Raw genomic sequence first — 21,858 nt, forward strand, 5'->3', positions numbered from 1 at the left:
GGGGCAAAATGTTATCCAATTTAATCCTGTTACAAAAACCTTTCTTCAAAAACAGGTAACAATATCTTGGACTAGCCAAAGTTGATGGAGCACATTTGCTGCTATCTTACTAATGTGAGCTCACAAGCAAATGTGCTCCATCAACTTTGGCTAGTCCAAGATATTGTTACCTGTTTTTGAAGAAAGGTTTTTGTAACCGGATTACATTGGATAATATTTTGCCCCTGAAGAAAGCTTTGTCTCTTCATTTGCAACTATGTCGCTCACCTGGCCTCTGTATACTGTGGCTCCATGTAGCCATGGCAGCTGCTGCTTCCAGCAGCTTGCAGGTGCTGATGGTATTGTTGGTAATGACTTTTTAAAGGAACCTCTCACCATCACCATCCCCAGCACTTGCCACCTTCCTCTTCCCTCTGCAACCATTTTTGCCTCCTGAAACTATTACCCCAAGAATTGGGAGATCTTCAGGGAGATCATTTTGGTAAATGCAGATGGCTGCAGAGGAAAGGGGAGATTGCTGAAAATTGTCTCACCCTGCACATGTGATGGAAAAGCCTGGTGTCAATGGAATGGAAATGAATGGGAAAGCCTGGTGTTTCCATAAAAGGGTTAGTCTGGATGCTGTTCATATTGGCATTTGTGCAATATCTCAATGAATGGTTTACACTGACATTATACTAACTTTACATGTACTATAGATCCACCTGCACACATTTTAAAATGTGAATGCCCATTCCAGTTTCCTTCTGTACCTGCATCTGCGTGTTTTTAAATGTGTCATCCAGTGGAAATAAATAGGATTGCTTATATCCTTAAAATCCAGATCATGATGTGCAGAGCTTCTTGTTATCTTGGGGTGAGCTGCTTAGAAAAGAACTTTTCTAAAATGCCACACAATCAGGAACTTACACTATACTGTATTCTGTATAGTGCCATACAGTATTGTAGTATTGGTTGCCAAATCACTACATACATACAATATGCAACAGTATTGCAGTAGAGTAGTATTGGATGCCAACTCAGGAAATGATAAATTATAGTGGAAGCACACACATTAATGTGATTGTATAAAAACTGATGTAATTCAGACACCAAATTATAGAGATATGGTTTTCTCCTGTTTTATGAGCAGTTCATTCTCAAACTTTTTTGTGTGCATCTAGAAAGGCTATGAACTCATTCCTTAAAATGAAAGCTTGCAATGGTATATTTTGGCAGCTGCTGTTTTCTAAAAATAGTAGAGCTGGGTGCATTTAGGGAAACTGCTTTGGGGTGAGCAGTACAACTGACATCTGTCCTATCAGTATATATTGTCCTATATTATTAAAAAACACTAATCACAAAAATGACTTAAAATAACTTCCCTGGCAAAGACAGGAAGGTTGAAGCCCTTGCTTTAAGTTATTAGAAGAATAGCTTATGGCTTATGTCCACAAAGAGCCTCTTTTTCAGGTGAAAGAGGATTGGATATTTGAATATGGTAATTCATTTCAACCGATACAGATGAAAATTTCCCCATTAGCCAGCATCATAGCTGTGTTAGCATCACCATTTAGAAACAAAAAGAAAAAATAATAAAGGAAAGGAAACCTGGTAATTCTGGTTTAATAGTTAATTCCCAAACTTGGGTATTAAAAGGCCTGTTCAATCTGATTGTGAAGGTGACTCTTCTGAACTGAGCATTGAGACAAAATGGCTAAAATTAGTCTAGTGGATGAATCCTAGTTGTACCTTAGGTTCCTCAGTGAAAGGCCAGTAGCATCAACTTCCATTTATAAACAATAATTCCCATTGGAAGTTTTCAAATGTTTTCTTTGGTCACAGAAAAACACTACTATGCAAACTATATTCAACTGTAGTGGATTTTATGTTCCATATAAAATATTTGGGCATGATTCTCCTGCCCTGTTTTTAAAATCAGTCTCAGCTTACACATTATTAATTTCTGTATGTGTGCTTTGGATATCTGTGTTAATGAGAGGAAAAACAATTACTATGTGATAGTTGCAGTCCAGAGAAAATTAAGCAACCTTCAGTCTGATCCAAGTCTATGTATTTGTCAAAAAAAACCCCAACCTTTAAGCTCAGGCATCTGTTATGTTTTCTCACCTCATTGCACCCATGCTCCAGTTCTCTCCCTCTCATATACCTCCATTTCCCCCCTATTTTTATGCTGCCTGTACCAATGTACATCTCTAGGTGGTGTACAGATTTTAATATTAAAAATCACAGATTAAAATACATAAAACACAAAATAATACAAAACAAATTATTAAAATTATTAAAATTAATTCTAATTAAAAGCTTGCGAGAAGAGGAGAGTCTTGAGGGTCTTCCTGAAAACAAACAGAGAATAGGATTCTCTTATTTCAGCAGGGAGCATATTCCAAAGCCCTGTGACAGCCACAGAGAAAGTCCGGTCCTGAGTCTTCACTAGACAGTATTTTGACATTGTTTATACATTTCCCAAAGGTGACTTCAAAATTGTTCATTCCTGAGTGTTGCTGCAAAAAATGCTATAGCTAGTATTCTTCTGGATAGCCTATTTACACAAATTGCAGACATTTGCATCTATCCTTTGACACCTGAATAGGTGAAATGGTAGCCAAGACTTTATTAGCACATGAATAAAATAGTCATTACTAGAAGACTTTTTGTTACCTTCCACATGCTCTGATCATATGACCAGAGCCCCCAATAAGAGTTTTGTGGGTTTTTTTAACTAGAGGAAAAAATAGTTTTTGCTCCTAGGTTTACATTAAAAGTAGTCTTTCTCTTACTTGTCTCTTGAATCTGTCTTGCATTGTGCTAGACAAATATAGGAATGCCACTCTGTAGCAAAGCTAATTCTTTTAAGTGTTAGTAATATATTAAACAGTGCTAAATGATAGTTACAGCTGTCAGTAAAACTGCTCCATTGGCTCAATAATTTTTGACACAATTTATCAAAATGATTTGACCATATGAAAAGTAAACTCATAATTTTAGATTTCACACTCACCAAGTGTATCCATATGACCAGAGGCGGGACAGGAGGGCAGAAAGGTGGTGGGGAAGGCTGCACAAAATGCACCAATGTGATTTTCTAGAGGCCGAGACAATGCCTCTGGGAATTCAACAATGCACCATGCGATGAACTGTGGATTCGCACTAGGTGGATTCCCCCATGAGATGGATGTTCTAGGTGCCCATCTCTGTGACAGCCCAAGCAGTCATACAACTGCAGAACCAGGGTTAATGGCTCACTTGCACCCTTAACCCTGGCTAACAGGTCAGGTGGCCTGGCAGTGTCGGGAACCAGGTCAGGACTAGAATCCAGTCAGGCCTGGAACCAATCCTGGAACTGAGCCAGGCGGCACGGCAGTACCAGCATCTCCATGGATTCCGATGGTTTTCATGGGCAGCCAAGGTCAGGCCTAGAAGCAGGTCAGGTGGTTCCCATAGGGAACCAGGTCAGGCCTAGAAGCAGGTCAGGCCTGGAACCAGCCCTGGCAATGCAGCAGTGCCAGGATCTACGTGGATTCCGGTGGTTCTTATGGACAGCTCGTGAGAACAGCCTTATCGTTTCAGTAGATTAAAATTTTAGAGAAGCATCACTTGGTGTTGACTAATCATGTTAATCTGGCCTCCATTACTAGTGCATTCAAGAAAAGGAAATAGCATAGAATAACAGCTGATAGCAGATATCATTATCCATTTTTGAAACCTTTATATTTTGTCCATGTGTTACAGCTTTTTAAAAATGACAGTTCTTTAGCTTGGATATTTCCACAACGGCAACAAATCTAGTCAAAATGTGTAACTAGAACCATGTTTATCACCTACATTATTTTTAAAAATTAAATGATATTCATAATGGTATCTTTTGTTTGCTTGCCTGTTTTGCCCTTGTGGCTATTCTATTCATTACAAAAATATAACTGATTTAATTTTTATGCTGAAATAATACATTGATTGTGTCTTTAAAACAGAATTGCAAATTAACTGATTATTTTATTTTATATTTGACAGGTGCTATTGATGTAGAAGAGAGAAATCGCCAAATGAAAATGAGCAAGTACAAACAGGTAGCAGGATCAGACTCCAGGCTGGAGCAAGATTATCATTCTAAGGCAAGGGCATTTTGTTTTGAAAAGCAACAAAATGTATAACTATCTAACTTGATCAGGCAGAGAGATACTACTAGTTATCATTTTCACTTGATTAAGAATTCAATTCTTTATGTGTTTTCCTGGAAGTACCACAACATTCAGTGAACTGGATCCAGAAGCACACAATAGTGTACTATCTCTTGCTCACACAAGAGAGCTTTTCATTTTCCCATCTTCTGACAGCAGTTCCCCACCCACCGCCCCATGTTCTCAGAAAAGCCCACAGGATGGTTGAAAACGATCAAGAGTGGCCGAAAAGTGTGAGCAAATACTACTGAACATAAAAAGCACCCTATTCTGTGCATGTTGAAAAATGCTTTCTGCTTGCACAAAGGGGAAGGGGGAAATTGGATCCAGTGTGGGAAGACATAGGATTGCAGCCAGACTGAAAGTGTTTTTAAAACTATCATTGCAATAATTATAATTGTCAAGCGATCATGGGGTATAAATAAGAACTGGTGCGCTAGGAATAGAAACAACTCATGTAAAGTGGTTGTCTTCTTTTAAAAGTGATAAATGACTAATTAATTATCTAGCAGAATTGACCAATAATAGGAGATGAGTTTAGTAAATAGAAAAGAAAGGAAGAAAGGAACTGATTTAGAATTAACATTCAAATTAACATTCAAAAAACACATCCATTGAATCCTTTACTACATTCTTATGATATATATCTAAAAATGTAATAAATCATTCAATATAGGCTGCTTTTCACAGAGTTTTATTATCTAAGGCTTTAGTTACTATGAATGTGAGCAGATAATTAATATCAAGCACGTAAACTGGGCAGCTTGACTTCAGATACTATGATATGGCTTACTTTGTAGCCCAGTCTCTTAAAGAATCTTTGTCAGTTTTTTCATGTTCTTTGACTATCAGTGCTACTGAGCTAAAAAACACTATCGATCCTATCAAGAGAAAAAATAGGAATATGATAAGGATAATTTCAACAGTAGATAGGCTGATAATAACACTTCTGCTGTTGCAGATAAATGTCCAAGTTAACAGAAATTAGACAGCCTAGATTGTACTGTGGCACATTATATCTTTTTTTTCTGTATGGGATATGAAAACCAGTAAACTATCAAAAACAAAGGGGTGTGGGGACAATGGTGCAGAACAGGATGAGTGTACCTCGGCCAACAGGGACTGGGGGATCCTCCAAGGAGCCTCCATGCCCAGGGCAACCCCCTGCCCGCAACCCTTCCACACCCAGCTGATGAATTTGGAGAGGCACACAAGTTATTCCCCCCTCACCCTCCCCACCCAGCTGCCCTCCCCGCCTCCCAGTCATGTGAATAGAGTCTATTTTTTACATGAACATATATTTTTGCTTAATGTTTTTATATCTAATATTATTTGGTTACCATTGGTGATTAGATAATCAAGGAACCCCTAAAATACTGCAAAGAAATAAAAGTTCATTGTTGTATGTTATCTAACTGCTGAAAGGATTTGGCAAGGTGCCCTAAAGCAAGATTAACTGATGCTTGACATTTAAGATGGTTTTTATTTTAATGTGCATCATTGTGCATGTGGAGAAATCATGATTTCTTTGTAAGATCACAGCCCTTAAAATACTTGCACCAAAGGAATCTCATTGGTTACTTTGGGGAGCCACTCCTCATGAGGTGCCACTGTGAAGGTCCTCTGACCTTTGTGATGGGGTAGTTTTTTGTTGGGTTTTTGTTGTTGTTGTTTCTTTCTGTATTCTGCTCACTACCGAAGTCTCTAGGTGGTTTCCAGCAATAGTTGAGAGACTGCAGCCACAAGCAAAAAACTGAAAAACCCTCTTGCCTGAGAACAGGAGCCTAGAGAGCTGCAGCTTAATTTGCTTTTAGATGGCCACTGTACTTCTATAGGAAGCTGTTCACAGGATACTGTTGAGGCAGCCCATTTTCTTGTTCTCATAAATACTTTAAACGCTTTCTTATATGACTAATAATGTCATTTAGAGAAAAAGGAAATGAATAAGTAAATATTTAGCCTCCTGGCATGGAATTCTGACTCTGTTAAAACACATTTAGGATGCCAAATAACTTCTGTTAAGTTATAAATTCATTGTTTTCTTCTATGAGAATCTATGTTCTAACTTATCTGGTCCTGGTCATTGTCCAAATATATTTCCTGCTGAGGAATGTAGTATGTTTACTCCAGACACCTAAGAATAGCTTCCCTTTTATGTAGGCAAAGATGGCATGTCAGAGGAAGCCATCAAAAACAAAGAAATATAAAAACAGAATAGAAAAATTGTTTCTAAGTGGAACAGTTGTTTGCCTAGCACTCCAGGTTGTTAGGGCTCTCATTCAGTTAAAGAAATCTTGGTAATGTGAGTTTTACTTGATTGATTGATTGATTGATCAATCCATTAAATGTGTATATACATACAGTAAATAATATGTTTTTACGTAGCTCTTTCAAGTGTTCGAAGTGCTTTATATCTATCTACTCTCTTGTTATAAGGGGATTCTTACAAATAATACAATTATCCTAACAAAGAATAACCCCAATAATCAACACCAACGGACTGAGTTTGAGAGGGAGTGGCTTGCCTAAGGCCATCTAGTGAGTTGAGGGCAGAAGCAAGATTTGAACTGGTAACTTCCTGATTTGTAGCTTAGTCTCTATGCTATAGCAGCTTCTCAATATAAGTTACAAGGCAATCTTGTATTCATATTTCCTTGGGAATAAGCCAGAAATATGCATACAAAAATTACAGCTTGCATACATCCCTTACAATGCCTTACATCATATGCATATGTGTGTGCGTACACTCACACATCCCACTGTGATACTTTTCTCACCGTAGGCTAGCTGCCACTCACTGCCACTGAACCAAAGTCACTGCTTCTGGCACTGCCAAGGCCAGAGAGTGCCCTGCAGCTACTGCCACTACTACATACCTCACGAGCTGGCACCAAGAATTTGATGGCTGTTGTACCATGGGAAAGCAAGTCTGGGCCCCATCATTTATGGGTTGCCTTTCCAAGTGGAATGGACACAGTGGCAAGGCAGGGGGGCATAAGAAACAACAGCAGCACCAGTGGCAGAAGCAGCAGAGACGGGATGCAGTTATCTCACTTCAGTGCAGTGGGGCAAGAATCCTGGGGCTGGCATCAGTAATAATAATTATTATTTCAATAGAGTAATAGTAAAAAGTATAAAAGTAAGAGCAGAAGTTAGTGGTTATTATACCTAAAGGTTCAAAATCTGTACACTACTGCCTGTGCCAGTGCCCTTATCTGCTACAGTGGACACACAGAACTCCTCTGCATATTGGCTTCCCCATTCACTTCAAGAAAAGAGCAGCTCCATGACATCGTGCTGTCCAGGACATGGATGTGTCTTTTCAAGAAACGCAAGGGTGGCTCTGGTGGAGGGTGAGGGGGCAAGCAACCACCCAGATAAGTAGTTTCCCCCTACATGCCCCCCATTTCTGTTTCAGAAATCTAATATGTGAGACATAGCTCGCCCTCCCATAAATGAACTTTACTCCTTTGGAGGCCCCCAAGCCCCCCCCTCCCGGTACCACCACTGAGGAGAGGGAACACTTTTTGTGCATTGGAGCCCTTAGCGATACAGGATTTCTGGATGAACATTTGAGTGGTATATCATACTTTATGAACATTGGCCCACCAGTAGCCCACCAGATGCCTTCAGAGGCAAGTTGCAGGGGAGTAACAGTAGGAGAGAGGGCATGCCCTCACCTCTTGCCTGTGGGCTTCCCAGAGGCATCTGGTGGGCCACTGTGTGAAACAGGATGCTGGACTAGATAGTCCTTCAGCCTGATCCAGCAGGGCTGTTCTTATGTTATTATGTAACATTCTCCTTCCTGATGGTCTCCTCAAGTAACTGGAGTATGTTTCAAGTAATGAGAAATTGTATTTCCTTATATTTTGCATTTGAGTGGGACATGAAATTATCTTATATTTTTATTTCTAAGATATACACTTATTTGTGCTTCCCAATATTTATTTTGGCACAATACCAGGGAACTCATTCAACACTGATTAAAGTGAGGGAAAGAGAAGTTCAAACAAAATTTAACATTTATATTTAGTAAAGGAAGATTTTAACTTATTGGTGTAAATGAATTGGTTTCTATGCTGGTGTCCTAAAAATATCCTAAAAATATAACAAGCAGATTTATATACTAACCTGGGTGATGAGAGCAGCTTAAGCTTTAGAAGAAATATTTATCTCACTATTTCTAACCTTGAAAAATCAAAGTAATTGAGTGCTAGATGAATGAGACTCATGGGACAAAAGATTCTGAAATCTAAAAGATTCACATTCAGTGAAGAATTCACAAAAAGCAGACTTGTGTCTTTCTTCTGTCAAGAAAGCTTCACAATCTCATTCTAACTGGTCAGTGTTTTGATCATTTAATTTCTTATGTTGCCTCTCTTTCTCTTTGTGAATAATGGACTCAATAAAAATTGCTATCGCATTAATAGTCCATTTAAACAAAAGAGATCTCTAGCCTATTTAGACGGTTTTGTTTTAATATTTCTTCAAGAAACTCATTTGAAGAAGGGGAATACATAGCTGGTCTTGTGGTAGCAAGCATGACTTGTCCCCTTAGCTAAGCAGAGTCTGCCCTGGTTGCATATGAAAGGGAGACTAGAAGTGTGAGCACTATGAGATCTTCCCCTCAGGGGATGGAGCCGCTCTGGGAAGAGCAGAAAGTTCCAAGTTCCCTCCCTGGCTCCTCCAAGGTAGGACAAGATTTTTTTTATAGGACAAGATTTTTTTATTGAACCAACAAACTACCAAAGCATACAGTATGATGCCAAAGCACAATTATATACAAAGTGGTTGTTTGTACATGATATATCTACAAAGATTTACACACAAGGATTTGGAAACACACAAGATTATGAAGTATATGCGGGTAGTACTGTAACTCGGGGGTGGGGGATTACAAGGCACATCTGAGAGATATTCAAGCCTGCAACCTTGGAGAAGCCACTGCCAGTCTGTGAAGACAATACTGAGCTAGATAGACCAATGGTCTGACTCAGTATATGGCAGCTTCCTGTGTTCCTATGTTCCTATGATTCAGAGTAGAAAAACATGCCATATGCATTACAATTTGTTTGATTGATGGATTAAATGAATGTATATACTGCCTAATATAGAAATTGCTAGGCGGTGTACAGAATTAAAACCAAAATTGTGACAATAATATTTAACACAAAGGTGGATTGCAAGATAATGTTGAGAAATGCATGTTTCTAATGGGGATGGTGGAAAGATAATAATATATCCTGAATGCTTCTGGAAAACATTTTATTTACTATCTAATAAGAAAATTAAATTATTTGGCTGAAGGGAATTGATTATGGGAGGCAACTGTAATGAAGTTATGCATCTAATGATGAATAAAGGAAAACAAGGTTTAGGGAGTATGACTGGTAACCTGAGGCAGTTGAGAGATGGATGAAGGAAAAAGGGATAAAATGATTGTGGACGTATGGTATAATAATTTCAGTTTATGTTCTGATACTATTCGTTCTGACCTCATCACTTGCAAACTGACCTATATTTAACTCATACCTTCTCTATTAATTGAGTGAAATGTTTTCCCAAAATATATATGGATATTGGAGATCCTACCTGGTTAAAGCAAATTTGTTACATCTTTGGTGTAACAAATGCCCATACTGCAACAGAATTTAGGAAAATGCCTGTGGTTATATTATAGAGAAGCTTAGAAGAAACTGGAAGAGGACAGAGTATTTGTCATGGATGTATTTGTGACTGCTAATATCATTTGGCAAGACTGAAAGGCAAGGACAATATCTGACCCCAAAAATGATGTATCAACTTTTTTCATATTGTATTAGGAATATGGAAATATCAAGCATTTTAACAGACGGATCGAGTTATTTGTTTATTTTAAATATTTATATTCTGCCTTTTGATCTAAAAGATCAAAATATATAGATATATACTGTATATCTATATTTGAGATATATACTGTGTATCTCGAGATATATACTGAGTATATATTGAGATATATACTATATTCGAGATATATACTGTATATCTTGAAGGAGATATACAGTAAACTGTGCAATACAATGAAGAGTTATACTGCTGGGGCAGCTGAGAAATGCTGGGGGTTGGTTGGTCATGGTGTCAGACTCTGGTGTTCCTGCTGCTGCTGCTACTGTCCCCAGGGACCTGTGGCAATCCCTCTGGGACTCAGGCCCCCTCTATGAAGTATTTGGAAACTACTAGAGCTTCATAAAGCACGCTAGCCCTTGCCTTGATGAAGGAAGCCCCATGCGCTATACATTACTTGAGAACAGGAGGAACACTCTTTCCCCCATTCCTTTTTGACACAGCGGCAAGAGTTTCACTATAGAGTTTTGTCTTTATCTTCCCTCTTATAAATAATTTACCTAAGCTTCTTGTTTATTTTGACTCCTTTATTATTATTTTATATAGTTGTACTCCCCCCAAAAAATTCTAGAAATTTTACTCTTTTGTTGTACAGTGATTCACAGCTTTTTCAGTGTGATTGCTGTGCCAAATTGCCTGCATCCGAAAGGCAAGACTTTTATTTTTGACCTGAGTGAAGCCCACAAAACACCTGTCCACTGTTTTTAATTTTCACCAAGCAAACTCACTGAAATCAAGATCTCCATGTGCCTCTGTTTATGAATCAGCACAATCGGCATTCGATAAAAAGTTGACTGTGGTCATATTGGATTCTGGCATTCAGACCCATGGGCTTCACTTCAGCTTCTGCCTCTCATTCTTCCATAGCTGAATCAGCCGTTTGCTCAAATGTGAATATATCACTAAGGCAGTATCCAATATCTGGAGATAAAACTTTGCTTCTGAACCTGTCTAAACAGGTTCCATCCCATGAGAGTTTGATCCAAAACAGGTTAAGTTCCACAAAGAATGCTCATCCTGATGAGTCTAAGAGGAAGAAGAAAAATAATAATTAAGCATTTTCCTCTGTATCTCTTGTGATTCGTGTAAGCCAATTCAAACCTGAGGGCCAGCCTCAAGTAACCTCAACTAATCAACACCTACCAATACTTGCAGCTTCAACACCAATGCCTACTGTAACACTTGCTATCAAACCCATATTAAGATCAATTCTGATTACAGCTTGCCATCTCAAAGATATCTTCACTGTGATATAGCATTAGTTGAGACATAAAGTTTATTAGAACATGTTTGGAAGGTGAGATTGTTGAAACTTCACACTTAGGCTGTCTCATAGCCTATCTCACACTTGTCACACCTTGAGCTTAATCACCATTGAAACTGAAGCTATATGGAAAGATACAGCAGGGATTCCCCAAGAATCTCCTGGGACTTATGTGGAATTATCCTCTTGGGGAAATCCTCAAGTAGAGGCCTGTTTTCTAAAATGTGTACTATTTTAATATCTGATGATGATAAAGAGAGTAATTTTAGAGCTAAATGGTCCAGTTGGCTAGAAGTCATCAAATCTGGCAAGTTATATTAATTAATACATAAAGTAATGTATTAATGGTATGTGATACCTTCCATGTATAAATAAAATATATAGACATATATCAGATCAATGTTGGGGATGTGTGCCGAACAGTATGGCATATTTGGTGGATATGCTCTGAGGTGTTCATTACAGGAAAAAGGTCCCCAATACTATTGGATTAATTAATATCCAATTTCATTTGATACATTGTTAATACCGGTTGGCTTTTTGGAAGGACATATGGACAGGGTCTTGTGATACTATCTGGAATGCCTCTCAGCTTGTTGAGGCTGATGACATGGACAGGATCCTTGCCAACGTGGGCACAGCGACCTCTAGCCTGGACCCTTCTCCCTCCTGGCTCATTAGCGCTGCAAAAGGGAAGGACCCTTGTCCTTCCTAGCTTCAGGAAATGGATAACTCTTCTCTTCAGGAGGGGTTTGTTCCATCAACCCTGAAAGAGGCGGGGTCTACCCTCTCTTGAAGAAGCCTTCTCTCGACCCTGACAATCTGGATAACTATTGACCGAACTCCAATTTTATTTTTCTTGGTAAGATTTTGTAGAAGATGGTTTGTGCTCAGTTGATGAGAGTCCTGGAGGTAACTAATTTTCTGAACTATTACCAGTCGGGTTTCAGGCTGCAGCGCAGCACTGAAACGGCATTGGTTGCCCTGTTAGATAACCTTTATTGTAACCTTGATGTGGGAAACACCTCTTTTGGTTCTTCTTGATCTCTCAACAGCTTTCAATACCATAGACCATGCTATCCTTCTGGAATACCTAAGTGGGCTGGGCCTTGGGGGCACTGTTCTTCAGTGGTTCCAGTCCTATCTCACTGGTCGATTCCTGTCGGTATTAATTGGGGGTGAGTGTTCTGCACTCTGGCCCCTTTCTTGTGGGGTTCCACAGGGCTCAGCCCTTGCTCCCATTCTCTTTAATATTTACATGAAACCACTGGGCCTGGTCATCTGTCAGTTTGGGGTAGGTTTTTATCAATATGCTGATGATACTCAGCTTGATATCTCTACCCCTGGCCAAACAGGTGATGCCGTCCATGTGCTGGCTCAGTGCCTAGAGGCTGTCAGGACCTAGATGGACCAAAACAAGCTCAGGCTTAATCCCTTCAAGACCGAGTTGCTCTTGTTCAATTTGCAATCTGGCCAATTGCCGTGTGTGAGTTTATCCCTTGACGGGGTTGCGCTTCCCTTGAGAGAGACGATTTGTGATCTGGGGGTCCTTCTGGACTCGCAGCTTCTGCTTGAACAGCAGGTGGAGGCCATGGCCAGGGGTGCCTTTGGCCAGCTTCAGTTGGTTCGCCAGTTACAGCCCTTTCTCAACTGGCAGGTCCTGGCAACAGTAATTCATGCCTTTGTTACTTCTCGCTTGGATTACTGTAACATGCTCTACCTAGGGTTGCCTTTGAAAACAATTCGGAAGTTTCAACTAGTCCAGAATGCAGCGGCCTGCCTCCTTATGGGTTGCCGTAGATTAGATAGTGTCACACCTCGTTTACGATCGCTGCAGTGGTTGCCTGTTCACTTCCAGGTCCAATTTAAAGTGCTGGTTCTCACCTACAAAACCGTTATGGGCTTAGCACCTGTATATCTCTGGGATCGCCTCTCTCAGCCGGTTGTATCTCATCTTGTGAAGTCTTCTCAGCTGCCCTCCTTAGTGTCCCGGGCCCTGGTGTAGTGCGTGGTGCCTAGCCCCATAGGAGGGCCTTCTCTGTGGCTGCCCCTCTTCTTTGGAACACCCTTCCTTCCCAGATTCATTCATCCTCCTCCTTAGTGGCTTTTAAGGCCCTTCTCAAGACCTACCTTTTTCTCCAGGCTTTTAAAAATCTTTTTAAAAAATTAATGTTATTGTTCACTGCCTAGAGTCTTTGGAGGAGGTGGTTTTCCAAAAATATTTAATAAATAATGAATAAATATAAGAATCCAAGCTTAAATATAAGACTCAAGTAATCTAGAGCACCTCAGCACCAACTGATCACTACAAATTAATTTGGAATCTTCTAGTAGCTGCTATGGTTCTTGTTACTGCAGAAATGGTGAAAATGGCAGAATATATACATTTAGAGGAAGCAAAACACAACAAAAACAAATAGAAACCTCATGCCATGATTAGGATGAAGCCTCGTGGTAAGCTGCCTATGAGGCTTCATCTTGGAAGAACATATGACATAGCTGATTCTTTCCTTCCTCTGGTCCTTGCAGATATTGATATGCTAGAGATTACTAGGATTTTGATTGTGATTGAGAATACAGATGTTGTTCACATCATTCATGGAAGTTCCATCATTGTCCTAAATCCCAACATTGAATGTACCTGCATAGGAGGATAGATGCTGTAGTGATGGCCACAATATCAGTGACTTCAGAACCTGTTGCCCCATCAGTGCTTCCAGTTTTTGTCCAGGCTGTGAAAGGAGACTTGGGATACTTCTTCCTCAGTACAACCAGCATCTATAACAAGCACAAGTATAGGGTTTCAACAAGAGGGATATGCTTTAAACATTCTGTACCAAACTCTTTGTTCATGAAACTTGCTTCCCATTTAAAAAAAGAATACTGTAATTAAGAAGCATTCAGCCCCAGTGGATTCAGAGATCAGAAAACCTGATCTCATAACTAGGTAATTCTTCTCCTTAGCATTTCTCATCTAAAAATTTTAATTATCTCACTTGCATGGCAAGTTGGGGAAATCTCCTTTCTGGCAACAACTTCCTGAGGGCTGGGGAAAGAATTATATACTTCTCAGGTAAAGGTAGCCGGAACATCCAAGCAGCAGATAAATACAGCAAAACATAGTTTGACTGCTCTTCAATAATAATCTCGAGATTCATAGCCCTGCATTGCCATTCTTGGCTTCAGTCAAGTAGCCTTTAAACTGACATAGCATGAAGAATAGAAGATCTGACCTTTAGCAGTCCCACTCATAATCAAATCAGTACTGGGACTGATACCAAAGTAAGGTTTATTTTGATTGGAATAAATGAATATCTCCAAGGCAAAAGATCTGGTTAGCCAGGACAAATCTATACCTTCAGTTTTTGTTTCAGAGTTCTAGAGATGTTCAATATGGAGTCTTTGATTCCATCCTAATCCTTACACCATCCTCCCTGACCTCAGACCAGAATAATGTTACTCTTCATTGTACATAACCAGTAATGCAAATAATCTTTTCTCAGTTTGAAATACATCTATGAATATTTGTGGGTGCTTGAAAGACATTACATCAAGATCATTGGGTGCTTATCATTGTATGTGAACTGAAAACGTCCACTATTGGGTGTCTTTTTGCCCCACTCATCCCAAGCACTCTTGAAAGAGGTTAAGATGCTCCTCCACAAAAGAACCACTGAATCTAGACCATTCAACAACCATTGTTGTGGTTAGTGATGTGCACAGACTGGTCCGGAGGCCATTCTACAGGACCGGTCCGAACATGGGGCAGTTTGTGGTTCAATGCCGCGGAGGGGTATGTGTGTTCCTTTAAGGGCGGAGGGAGGCTTTCCTTTTGCTGCTGAGAGGGGAAAGGGGCGGCAGGGAGGTATCCTGCCGCACCAAATGCTTGCAAAAAAATGCGCGCTGGCGGGGTGAAAGCGGCAGGAGGGGTAAGTACACCCTCCTCCCACCCTTAAAGGAACCCCCACAGCTCCGCAGTTCTGTGCACATCCTTAGTTGTGGTTTGTATGCCCGGTGTAGAAAATTATTAACTTGGGACATTCACTTTCCTCTATTAAACATGGCCATTATCCTTAACAGAAGTGCATTGAACTTGTAGCTAGTCCCTCCAGAACTACTTGCCTTACTAATCGGGGTCAGGCTCCCTCTGAAAGACAAACTCTGCTGCTTGGGGGTGCTTCTGGACCCAACACTGTCCTTAGAGGCACAGGTGGCAGCGGTGTGCTGAAGCTCCTTTTACCAACGACGGCTGGTACTCCAGCTGCAACCCTACTTGGAGAAGTCGGACTTGACCTCAGTCACTCATGCATTGGTAACATCCAGGTTGGACTACTGCAATGTGCTCTACCTGGGGCTGCCTTTGAAGACTGTTTGGAAGCTTCAGCTGGTTCAGAATGCTGCCGCAAGGATGCTTATGGGTGCAAGTTGCTTCACGAGTATTATACCCATACTGCATCAGCTTCATTGGCTATCGGTCTACTTCCGGGCTAGATTCAAGGTGTTGGCATTGACCTTTAAAGCCGTACATGGCTTGGGGCTGGGGTACCTGTTGGACCGCATTTGCCCATATGAATCTGCCAGGGCCCCCCGCTCATCATCTCAGGCCCTGATCATGACCCCACCACTAACAGAGATCCAGTTGGCAGGGACTAGAGACAGGACCTTTTCGGTTGTGGCCCCTCGGTTTTGGAACACCCTCCCTGAAGAGCTTTGCCATGCTTCCTCCCTCAGTGTTTTTTAAGAAATCTTAAAAACGCACCTTTTTAAGGAGGCTTTTTAATGCTCCATTTATTAATTCTTTAGTTAAATCTGGTAGGTTCTTTAGCTTTATATAATTTTCAGTTTTATTTTTAAAATAACCTTTAATTTGAACCTAATAATGATAGTGGTTTTTAATCTGACAACTTCTTTTGTTTAATTTAGTTAGTTTTATTACTTTTATTGTAGCTTGGTCTATCTTCTCGTTGTGAGCCGCCCCGAGCAGTAGTGCACTGGAGAGGTGGGTTATAAATATTTTAAATAAATAAATAATGAATATAATCCACAGGAAAATGGTCAGACACAATTGTTCAGTTATTGATACATAAAAGTACTGTATTATGCTTACCACTGATCAAGATGAATGCAATCATTTTCAGCTAGCTGAGGTGACCAGATCCCTGGAGGGTTAGCTCTGAGCTTTCTCTGTAGAACCGGCAATCCCTTCCATTCTTACTTCACCACTCATAATGATTTCCCCACAACAAAACACTTAGAACACTCTAACCCCTGATCTTTACTTGCTACTCGGTACATCATGATACTGAGAAAGATGGAGATCTACACGCTAGACTAGATCTTTAGGTGGTCAACAAATGAAAGCCCCCCACATGCCCCCCAACCCCCCTCCAACCACCAGGCATATGGTTTGCAGCTGTAGACATCAAGGATGCTTATTTTATTCTCACATTGCTATACACTCTCAGAATTATATATACCTCCATTTCACAATAGGTCCAAGAACTGTCTATCTATCTTAATTTTCTAAGGTGTACCCGTGGCTAATCCCTTGCGTGGCAGCTCTCACGAGCAGAAGCACCATGGTTATTGGGCAGTGGAGATTCCATATCCAGATAGGGAGGAGGAGCCTGTGGCACCGTGGTGATTGACAGTGGGAATTCCATATAAAGATAGGGGGGAGGAGCCTGTGCTAGTTAAGGTCAGTTGCAATGCAACTGTTACTGGTCAGAAGATGTTCTTGATTGTAGAGGAGAGGAATCTATCTATCTGTCTGTCTGTCTATCTAAAAGGATAGTGGGCAGGGGTCTGTGAAGAGCGGCGTCGTGAGGAAGGAAAGAGCCCCTTCAGGAGAAGGAGGATGCTGTTGTGTGAATTGGATGAGGAAACAAGATGAACAAGATCTGTTAACTGAGGAAGAGAGAGAGGGGAGGGAGGAGGGGAAGAAAGACAGAGGGGAAGAGTGAGTGGAGGAGAGAGAAAGAGAGAAAAAGAAGGGAGGAGAAGAGAGAAAGAAGGAAGGGGAGGGATGGGCCTGAGCCTGTCAGTGGCCTGAGGGGAACGAGTGGCCATGGCGGTGCCTATTGGCAGCAAGGAAGGGCCCAGTCAACCGCTGCTGCTGTTTGGGGCTACCGAGGCCATTGGCAGAGGCAAGCAGGCAATGGGCCTGGGACTGTTAGTGGCCTGAGGGGAATGAGTGGCCATGATGGTGGCGGCAGTGAGGAAGGGTCCAGTCAACCGCTGGTCTTTGGACTCTATATGCGGCCATGCTTATCTGCTGGTACTTGGAGGGCAAACAGTCACATCTCATAGAGAGTTTTTGCTACATAGAGGTTCAGTCCATCAAGTTGTACAGCTATTTGGATTATATGGCAACCACAATGGCAGTCATTCCGTATGCATGCCTGCAAATGCACCCATTTCAAATATATTTTCTATCCGTTTTAATAACACACATTGAGGCTATTCACATGTGCAGCCAAGACCAGGCTAAGAAAGCCAAGCCTGGACTTGGTTGCATGTGAGAACCACTGGCAGCAAACCCACCTGTGGAGCCAGCCAGACTCCTAAATGAGGTTAAGGGAGTGAGTGCTCCCTTAGCCCCATTTTGTTTATCATGTGCAGTATCAGCTGCTTTCAGCCAGCACTGTAGCAGTGATGGGTGCCCACCTGTCACTGCAGGGATCCCCACAGAGCACCGTGCCCTTGAACGGTGCATAATAGGATTTCCAGAGGCTAGGATGATGCGTCCCGGCCCCTGACCCTCTGTGGTGCCTGGGCCAGCAGAGGATCATCTGGGTGTGTGAGGAGCACACCCAGCAGTGGAGGAGCAGTCACCTGTGGGGAAGGTAAGTTTAAGCATCATTACCCGCTGCCCACCTTCAATTCTTCCCAGTGATCATGAGAAAGGGCTAATTGAAAGTCTGTCCAATCTCCCCCACATACCACTGGCTACCCACCCGGTCTCTTTCATGGAGGACTTCTCCAAGGAACCTCTTTGGAGGTGTTCCATTTGAATCCCCAGTCATCTTGCAGCATCACAGTGCCTCCAGGTGAAGAGGGGACACACACTACTGTTCTCTCAGAATCAGCAGAGCATAAACACCTTCAACCTTTTGGTCATTCATAATAGAAACACTGTGTAGTACAGATTGCAACAGCACCAGAAATATGTTATAAATCAACAAACAGGAAGGTGTTGTTGTTCTTCTTGTTAATAATAATAATAATAATAATAATAATAATAATAATAAATTATTATTATTATTATTACTATTATTATTATTTTTCTGTGTAAACCACTTTGTGAACTTTTTGTTGGAAAGTGCTATATAAATAGTAATAGTAGAAGAAGACGCATATGGACTCTTTGCTCATTGGCATATGCATTGTGGACAATAAACAATTCTGCATCAGTTGGAATGCATGTTGAAGGAACAGCCAACTTGCTGGCAGATTCTCTCAGCCAAATGGGAGACAACCTGAGACCTCATGAGTGAAGCTTTAATTCTGTTTATCTGTGCCATGTATCATTATTGGGACCACCTTGTTTGGACTTGTTCACAACACACTGCAAAAGAAATGCAGAAAAGTCTACAGCTGAGCCAGTCCTGGTCCCCACTCAATGGGAAACATGTTCCATCTGTTTTGGAAGGAAACCCTTTTTATACATCCCCATCATTCCCATTGATCATCAAAAAACGCAGATGGAATAAGACTGTTCTCATCATCCTCACAACTTTCTGGTGTGGTTTGCTCTTCACACTCAGACTTTCCTAGGGCAATTGCATCTACCTTCCACTTCACTCAGACCTCCCCTCCCAAACTCACCATCAGATCCTCCCTCACAACCAGAAACCCCAAAATCTTATGGCCTGGAGGATCCAACAGAAAACTGAATTGAAGGTGAGCTGAAAAAAGTCTTAGCAAGCTCAAGAAAGCATTCCACCACAACATCTTATTTGGCTAAGTGGAAATTCTGTAGATATTCTTCTGAACACAACCTTCCTATAAACTTAAATACATGATCTTTTATAGAGTGCAGCTGAAATCCATGGGCTTGACAAACTCTTCCATAAGGGTGAGTTTATCAGTCATATCAGCCTTCCATCCCTCAGGACAATGCTTTGGTTTTCTCCCACCCTTTGATGGCATTTTAAAAGGGTCTTCCAAGCTTTAACCCATCAACTTCTGTGCCATCTTTGAGTCTATCATTGGTTTTTCTAGAGCTCATGGGCAATCCCTTTGAGCTGATGATAAAGTCCAACCTAAGTCTTTTAACATTCAAGACATTTTTCCTGGTGGTGGTTAACATCTACAAGACATTGAATAGTGTGTGTAACACTATAAATAGTTTTTCATTCAATTCAATGCTGAAAAAGTGATCTTGCACCCAGACTTCATTCTTATGTCCAAAGTTGTGTCTAATTTTCTACCTGGAGAGTAAGCATGCCCCCTCTTTCTTTTTAAACAAGACTTTTTCATTTAGATCTGATATATGGCTATTTATGTGCTGTCAGGAATCTCACAATGTCTTAATTCAGCAATTGGCCCACTGGGTTATTGAAACTATATCCTTGGCATACCACATGGCAAGAAAAAACCCCACTATGTACTTCTTTAAGAAGCTGTGCCATAAAAGCATTCTCATCCTGTGCCACAACCCTGAGAGGCATTCCATTCTGTGATGTATGAAAGGCAGCAATATAATTCACATATTTGTTCATAAAACACTGCACTCTGGTTACACAGGCCAGAGCCAGTTGTGACTCTTACCTAAGAGCAGAGTTGGCTGTGCTCTAACCCTAACTCACCTGAAAATATTTGTTATCCATTTTACCTCTTCATTCTATCTTCTGTACCCATTTCTCTGACTGCCTCCCTGTCTGTGCCTCTTCCCTGGCTGCAGCCTGGCCCAGTTTGTATGTAGGGTGAGTGACGATACCAAAATTTTGTAAACACCAATAGGAACACACAGACTTGTTCAAATTTGACTATTAATGAGGCAGGAGCCAACAAGGCTTGCCTTTATTTTCTGAAGGTCAGTGGAGCTTAAAGTGGCCTTGGCACCAATCAGAAGGTATCATGCTGATTAACTCCTCAGGCAGCCAGTCAGAGTGCCCAGAAGGTTTGGAAGTCTTTTTCTTTTAGCTACTTGTATTCTATTCAGTAATCTTTTGCATTTTGTTTGTTTGGACATTTGTCCCAAGGGGTATCCTGTAGAGAGTGTGGGAGAGGAGTCAAGAGGAAAAGGGATTGAAAGGGAAGGAAAAGATGGAGTTGTTGCTGAATAAACTTTTAGTTAAATCTACTTAAGATTTCCTTGTGTGTATGAGGGAAGCAGCTATAAAACACTACCCAGAAAAATCCAATCACTATTTTGATTAGAGAGCAGGTAGGCTGGTTGTTGGTAAGTCTGATCGTTTGCTGGCTTCTTTGAGTTTATTTGGAGGGGAGGAATGCAATAACTGTTTTTTTCTCCCTTGTTCTCTGATCTGATCTGTATACAAACATTATGGCCCATTCCCAAAATGACATGCCATAAAACATTGGAAGGAACATCAAACTGTAAGACTAGAAATTGGCATAATAACCCAGAAAGTTCTTTTAGGGCATATACATGGATTTCTGAGTCCAAACTGCCTTTCACATAATTGTAAAAGTGGCTTTCCATGTGGGTGTGGTATATATAGAAAAGGAATCGATTCTGTTGGAAGGAAAATAATTTTTAAAATCCATTTTCTACGCAGAAAGCTAATCAGGTTTTTCTCTGGATTGTGGCTTGTATATGTAGCATTAATATGTCCATCTGACATTAATTATGGTTCATTGAGCAAGGAAGTGATCTCTATAAAAAGCATGTGTTGCTTGCTAGGATGGACATCCAGGCTAAGTGGTGGGCACCCAAGATGGGCAGGGGGTGGCACCCAATTGTTCAGCAGATATGCAGGAGGGAGAGAGTGTCCCCATGCATCTTTTCTTCCCATGGTGTCCTCTATGTTACAGGAGATGGTTCATAGCTGCAGCAAGCATCATTGAAAAACCTGCAATTTTTCTATTATTTATGTGTGCATTTTTGAAATAGGCAGGCAGAGCTTCCCTTGTAACTTCAGAATGTGCTTGTTCTCCACTTTTGTAGCTGGTCTCTGCTTTATCCTGTGACTTATATTGATTTATTTACTTGTACATGTATAGCCTGTGCCAAGAAGCCCAGAGTGGTACACATGGTTACATTTATCCTCCCAACAGCCCTATGAGGAAGGTTATGCTGAGAGAAGGTTATGCTTGAGTGCCCACCACTTAGCCTGGATGTCCATCCTAGCAAGCAACACATGCTTTTTATAGAGATCACTTCCTTAATCCTTGCTCAATGAACCATAATTAATGTCAGATGGATATATTAATGCTACATATACTGGCCACAATCCAGAGAAGTGACTGTCCCAGAGTCATCCAGTGAGTTTCATGGCTAAATGGGGATTTGAACTTGGATTTCCCCAGTCTAGTCCAGCACACTAACCACTGTACTACCCTGGT

General features: G+C 40.9%; 1 protein-coding gene and 1 long non-coding RNA gene across 49 annotated transcripts in view; one reads left to right on the top strand and one right to left on the bottom strand.

Moving 5' to 3' along the window:
* Nucleotides 1-21,858, top strand: part of RIMS2 (regulating synaptic membrane exocytosis 2) — a 741,645-nt gene that overhangs the window by 594,483 nt on the left and 125,304 nt on the right. For 42 of the 48 annotated variants that reach the window (XM_053313368.1, XM_053313376.1, XM_053313396.1 and 39 more), the window contains one exon: nucleotides 4,012-4,112. In XM_053313368.1, coding sequence (XP_053169343.1) covers nucleotides 4,012-4,112 — 101 coding nt within the window. The remainder of the gene's footprint in view (nucleotides 1-4,011; nucleotides 4,113-21,858) is intronic. The other 6 variants (XM_053313359.1, XM_053313365.1, XM_053313370.1 and 3 more) reach the window with 1 other exon arrangement.
* LOC128352854 (uncharacterized) lies at nucleotides 10,608-20,281 on the bottom strand. Its single transcript, XR_008320658.1, has 3 exons — nucleotides 20,136-20,281; nucleotides 13,967-14,103; nucleotides 10,608-11,087 (listed from the first exon to the last, which is right to left on the bottom strand). It is a non-coding gene; the product is annotated as an uncharacterized LOC128352854 (long non-coding RNA).

The sequence above is a fragment of the Hemicordylus capensis genome, chromosome 4 (genome assembly GCF_027244095.1).
Source record: "Hemicordylus capensis ecotype Gifberg chromosome 4, rHemCap1.1.pri, whole genome shotgun sequence".
Taxonomy (NCBI): Eukaryota; Metazoa; Chordata; class Lepidosauria; order Squamata; family Cordylidae; genus Hemicordylus; species Hemicordylus capensis.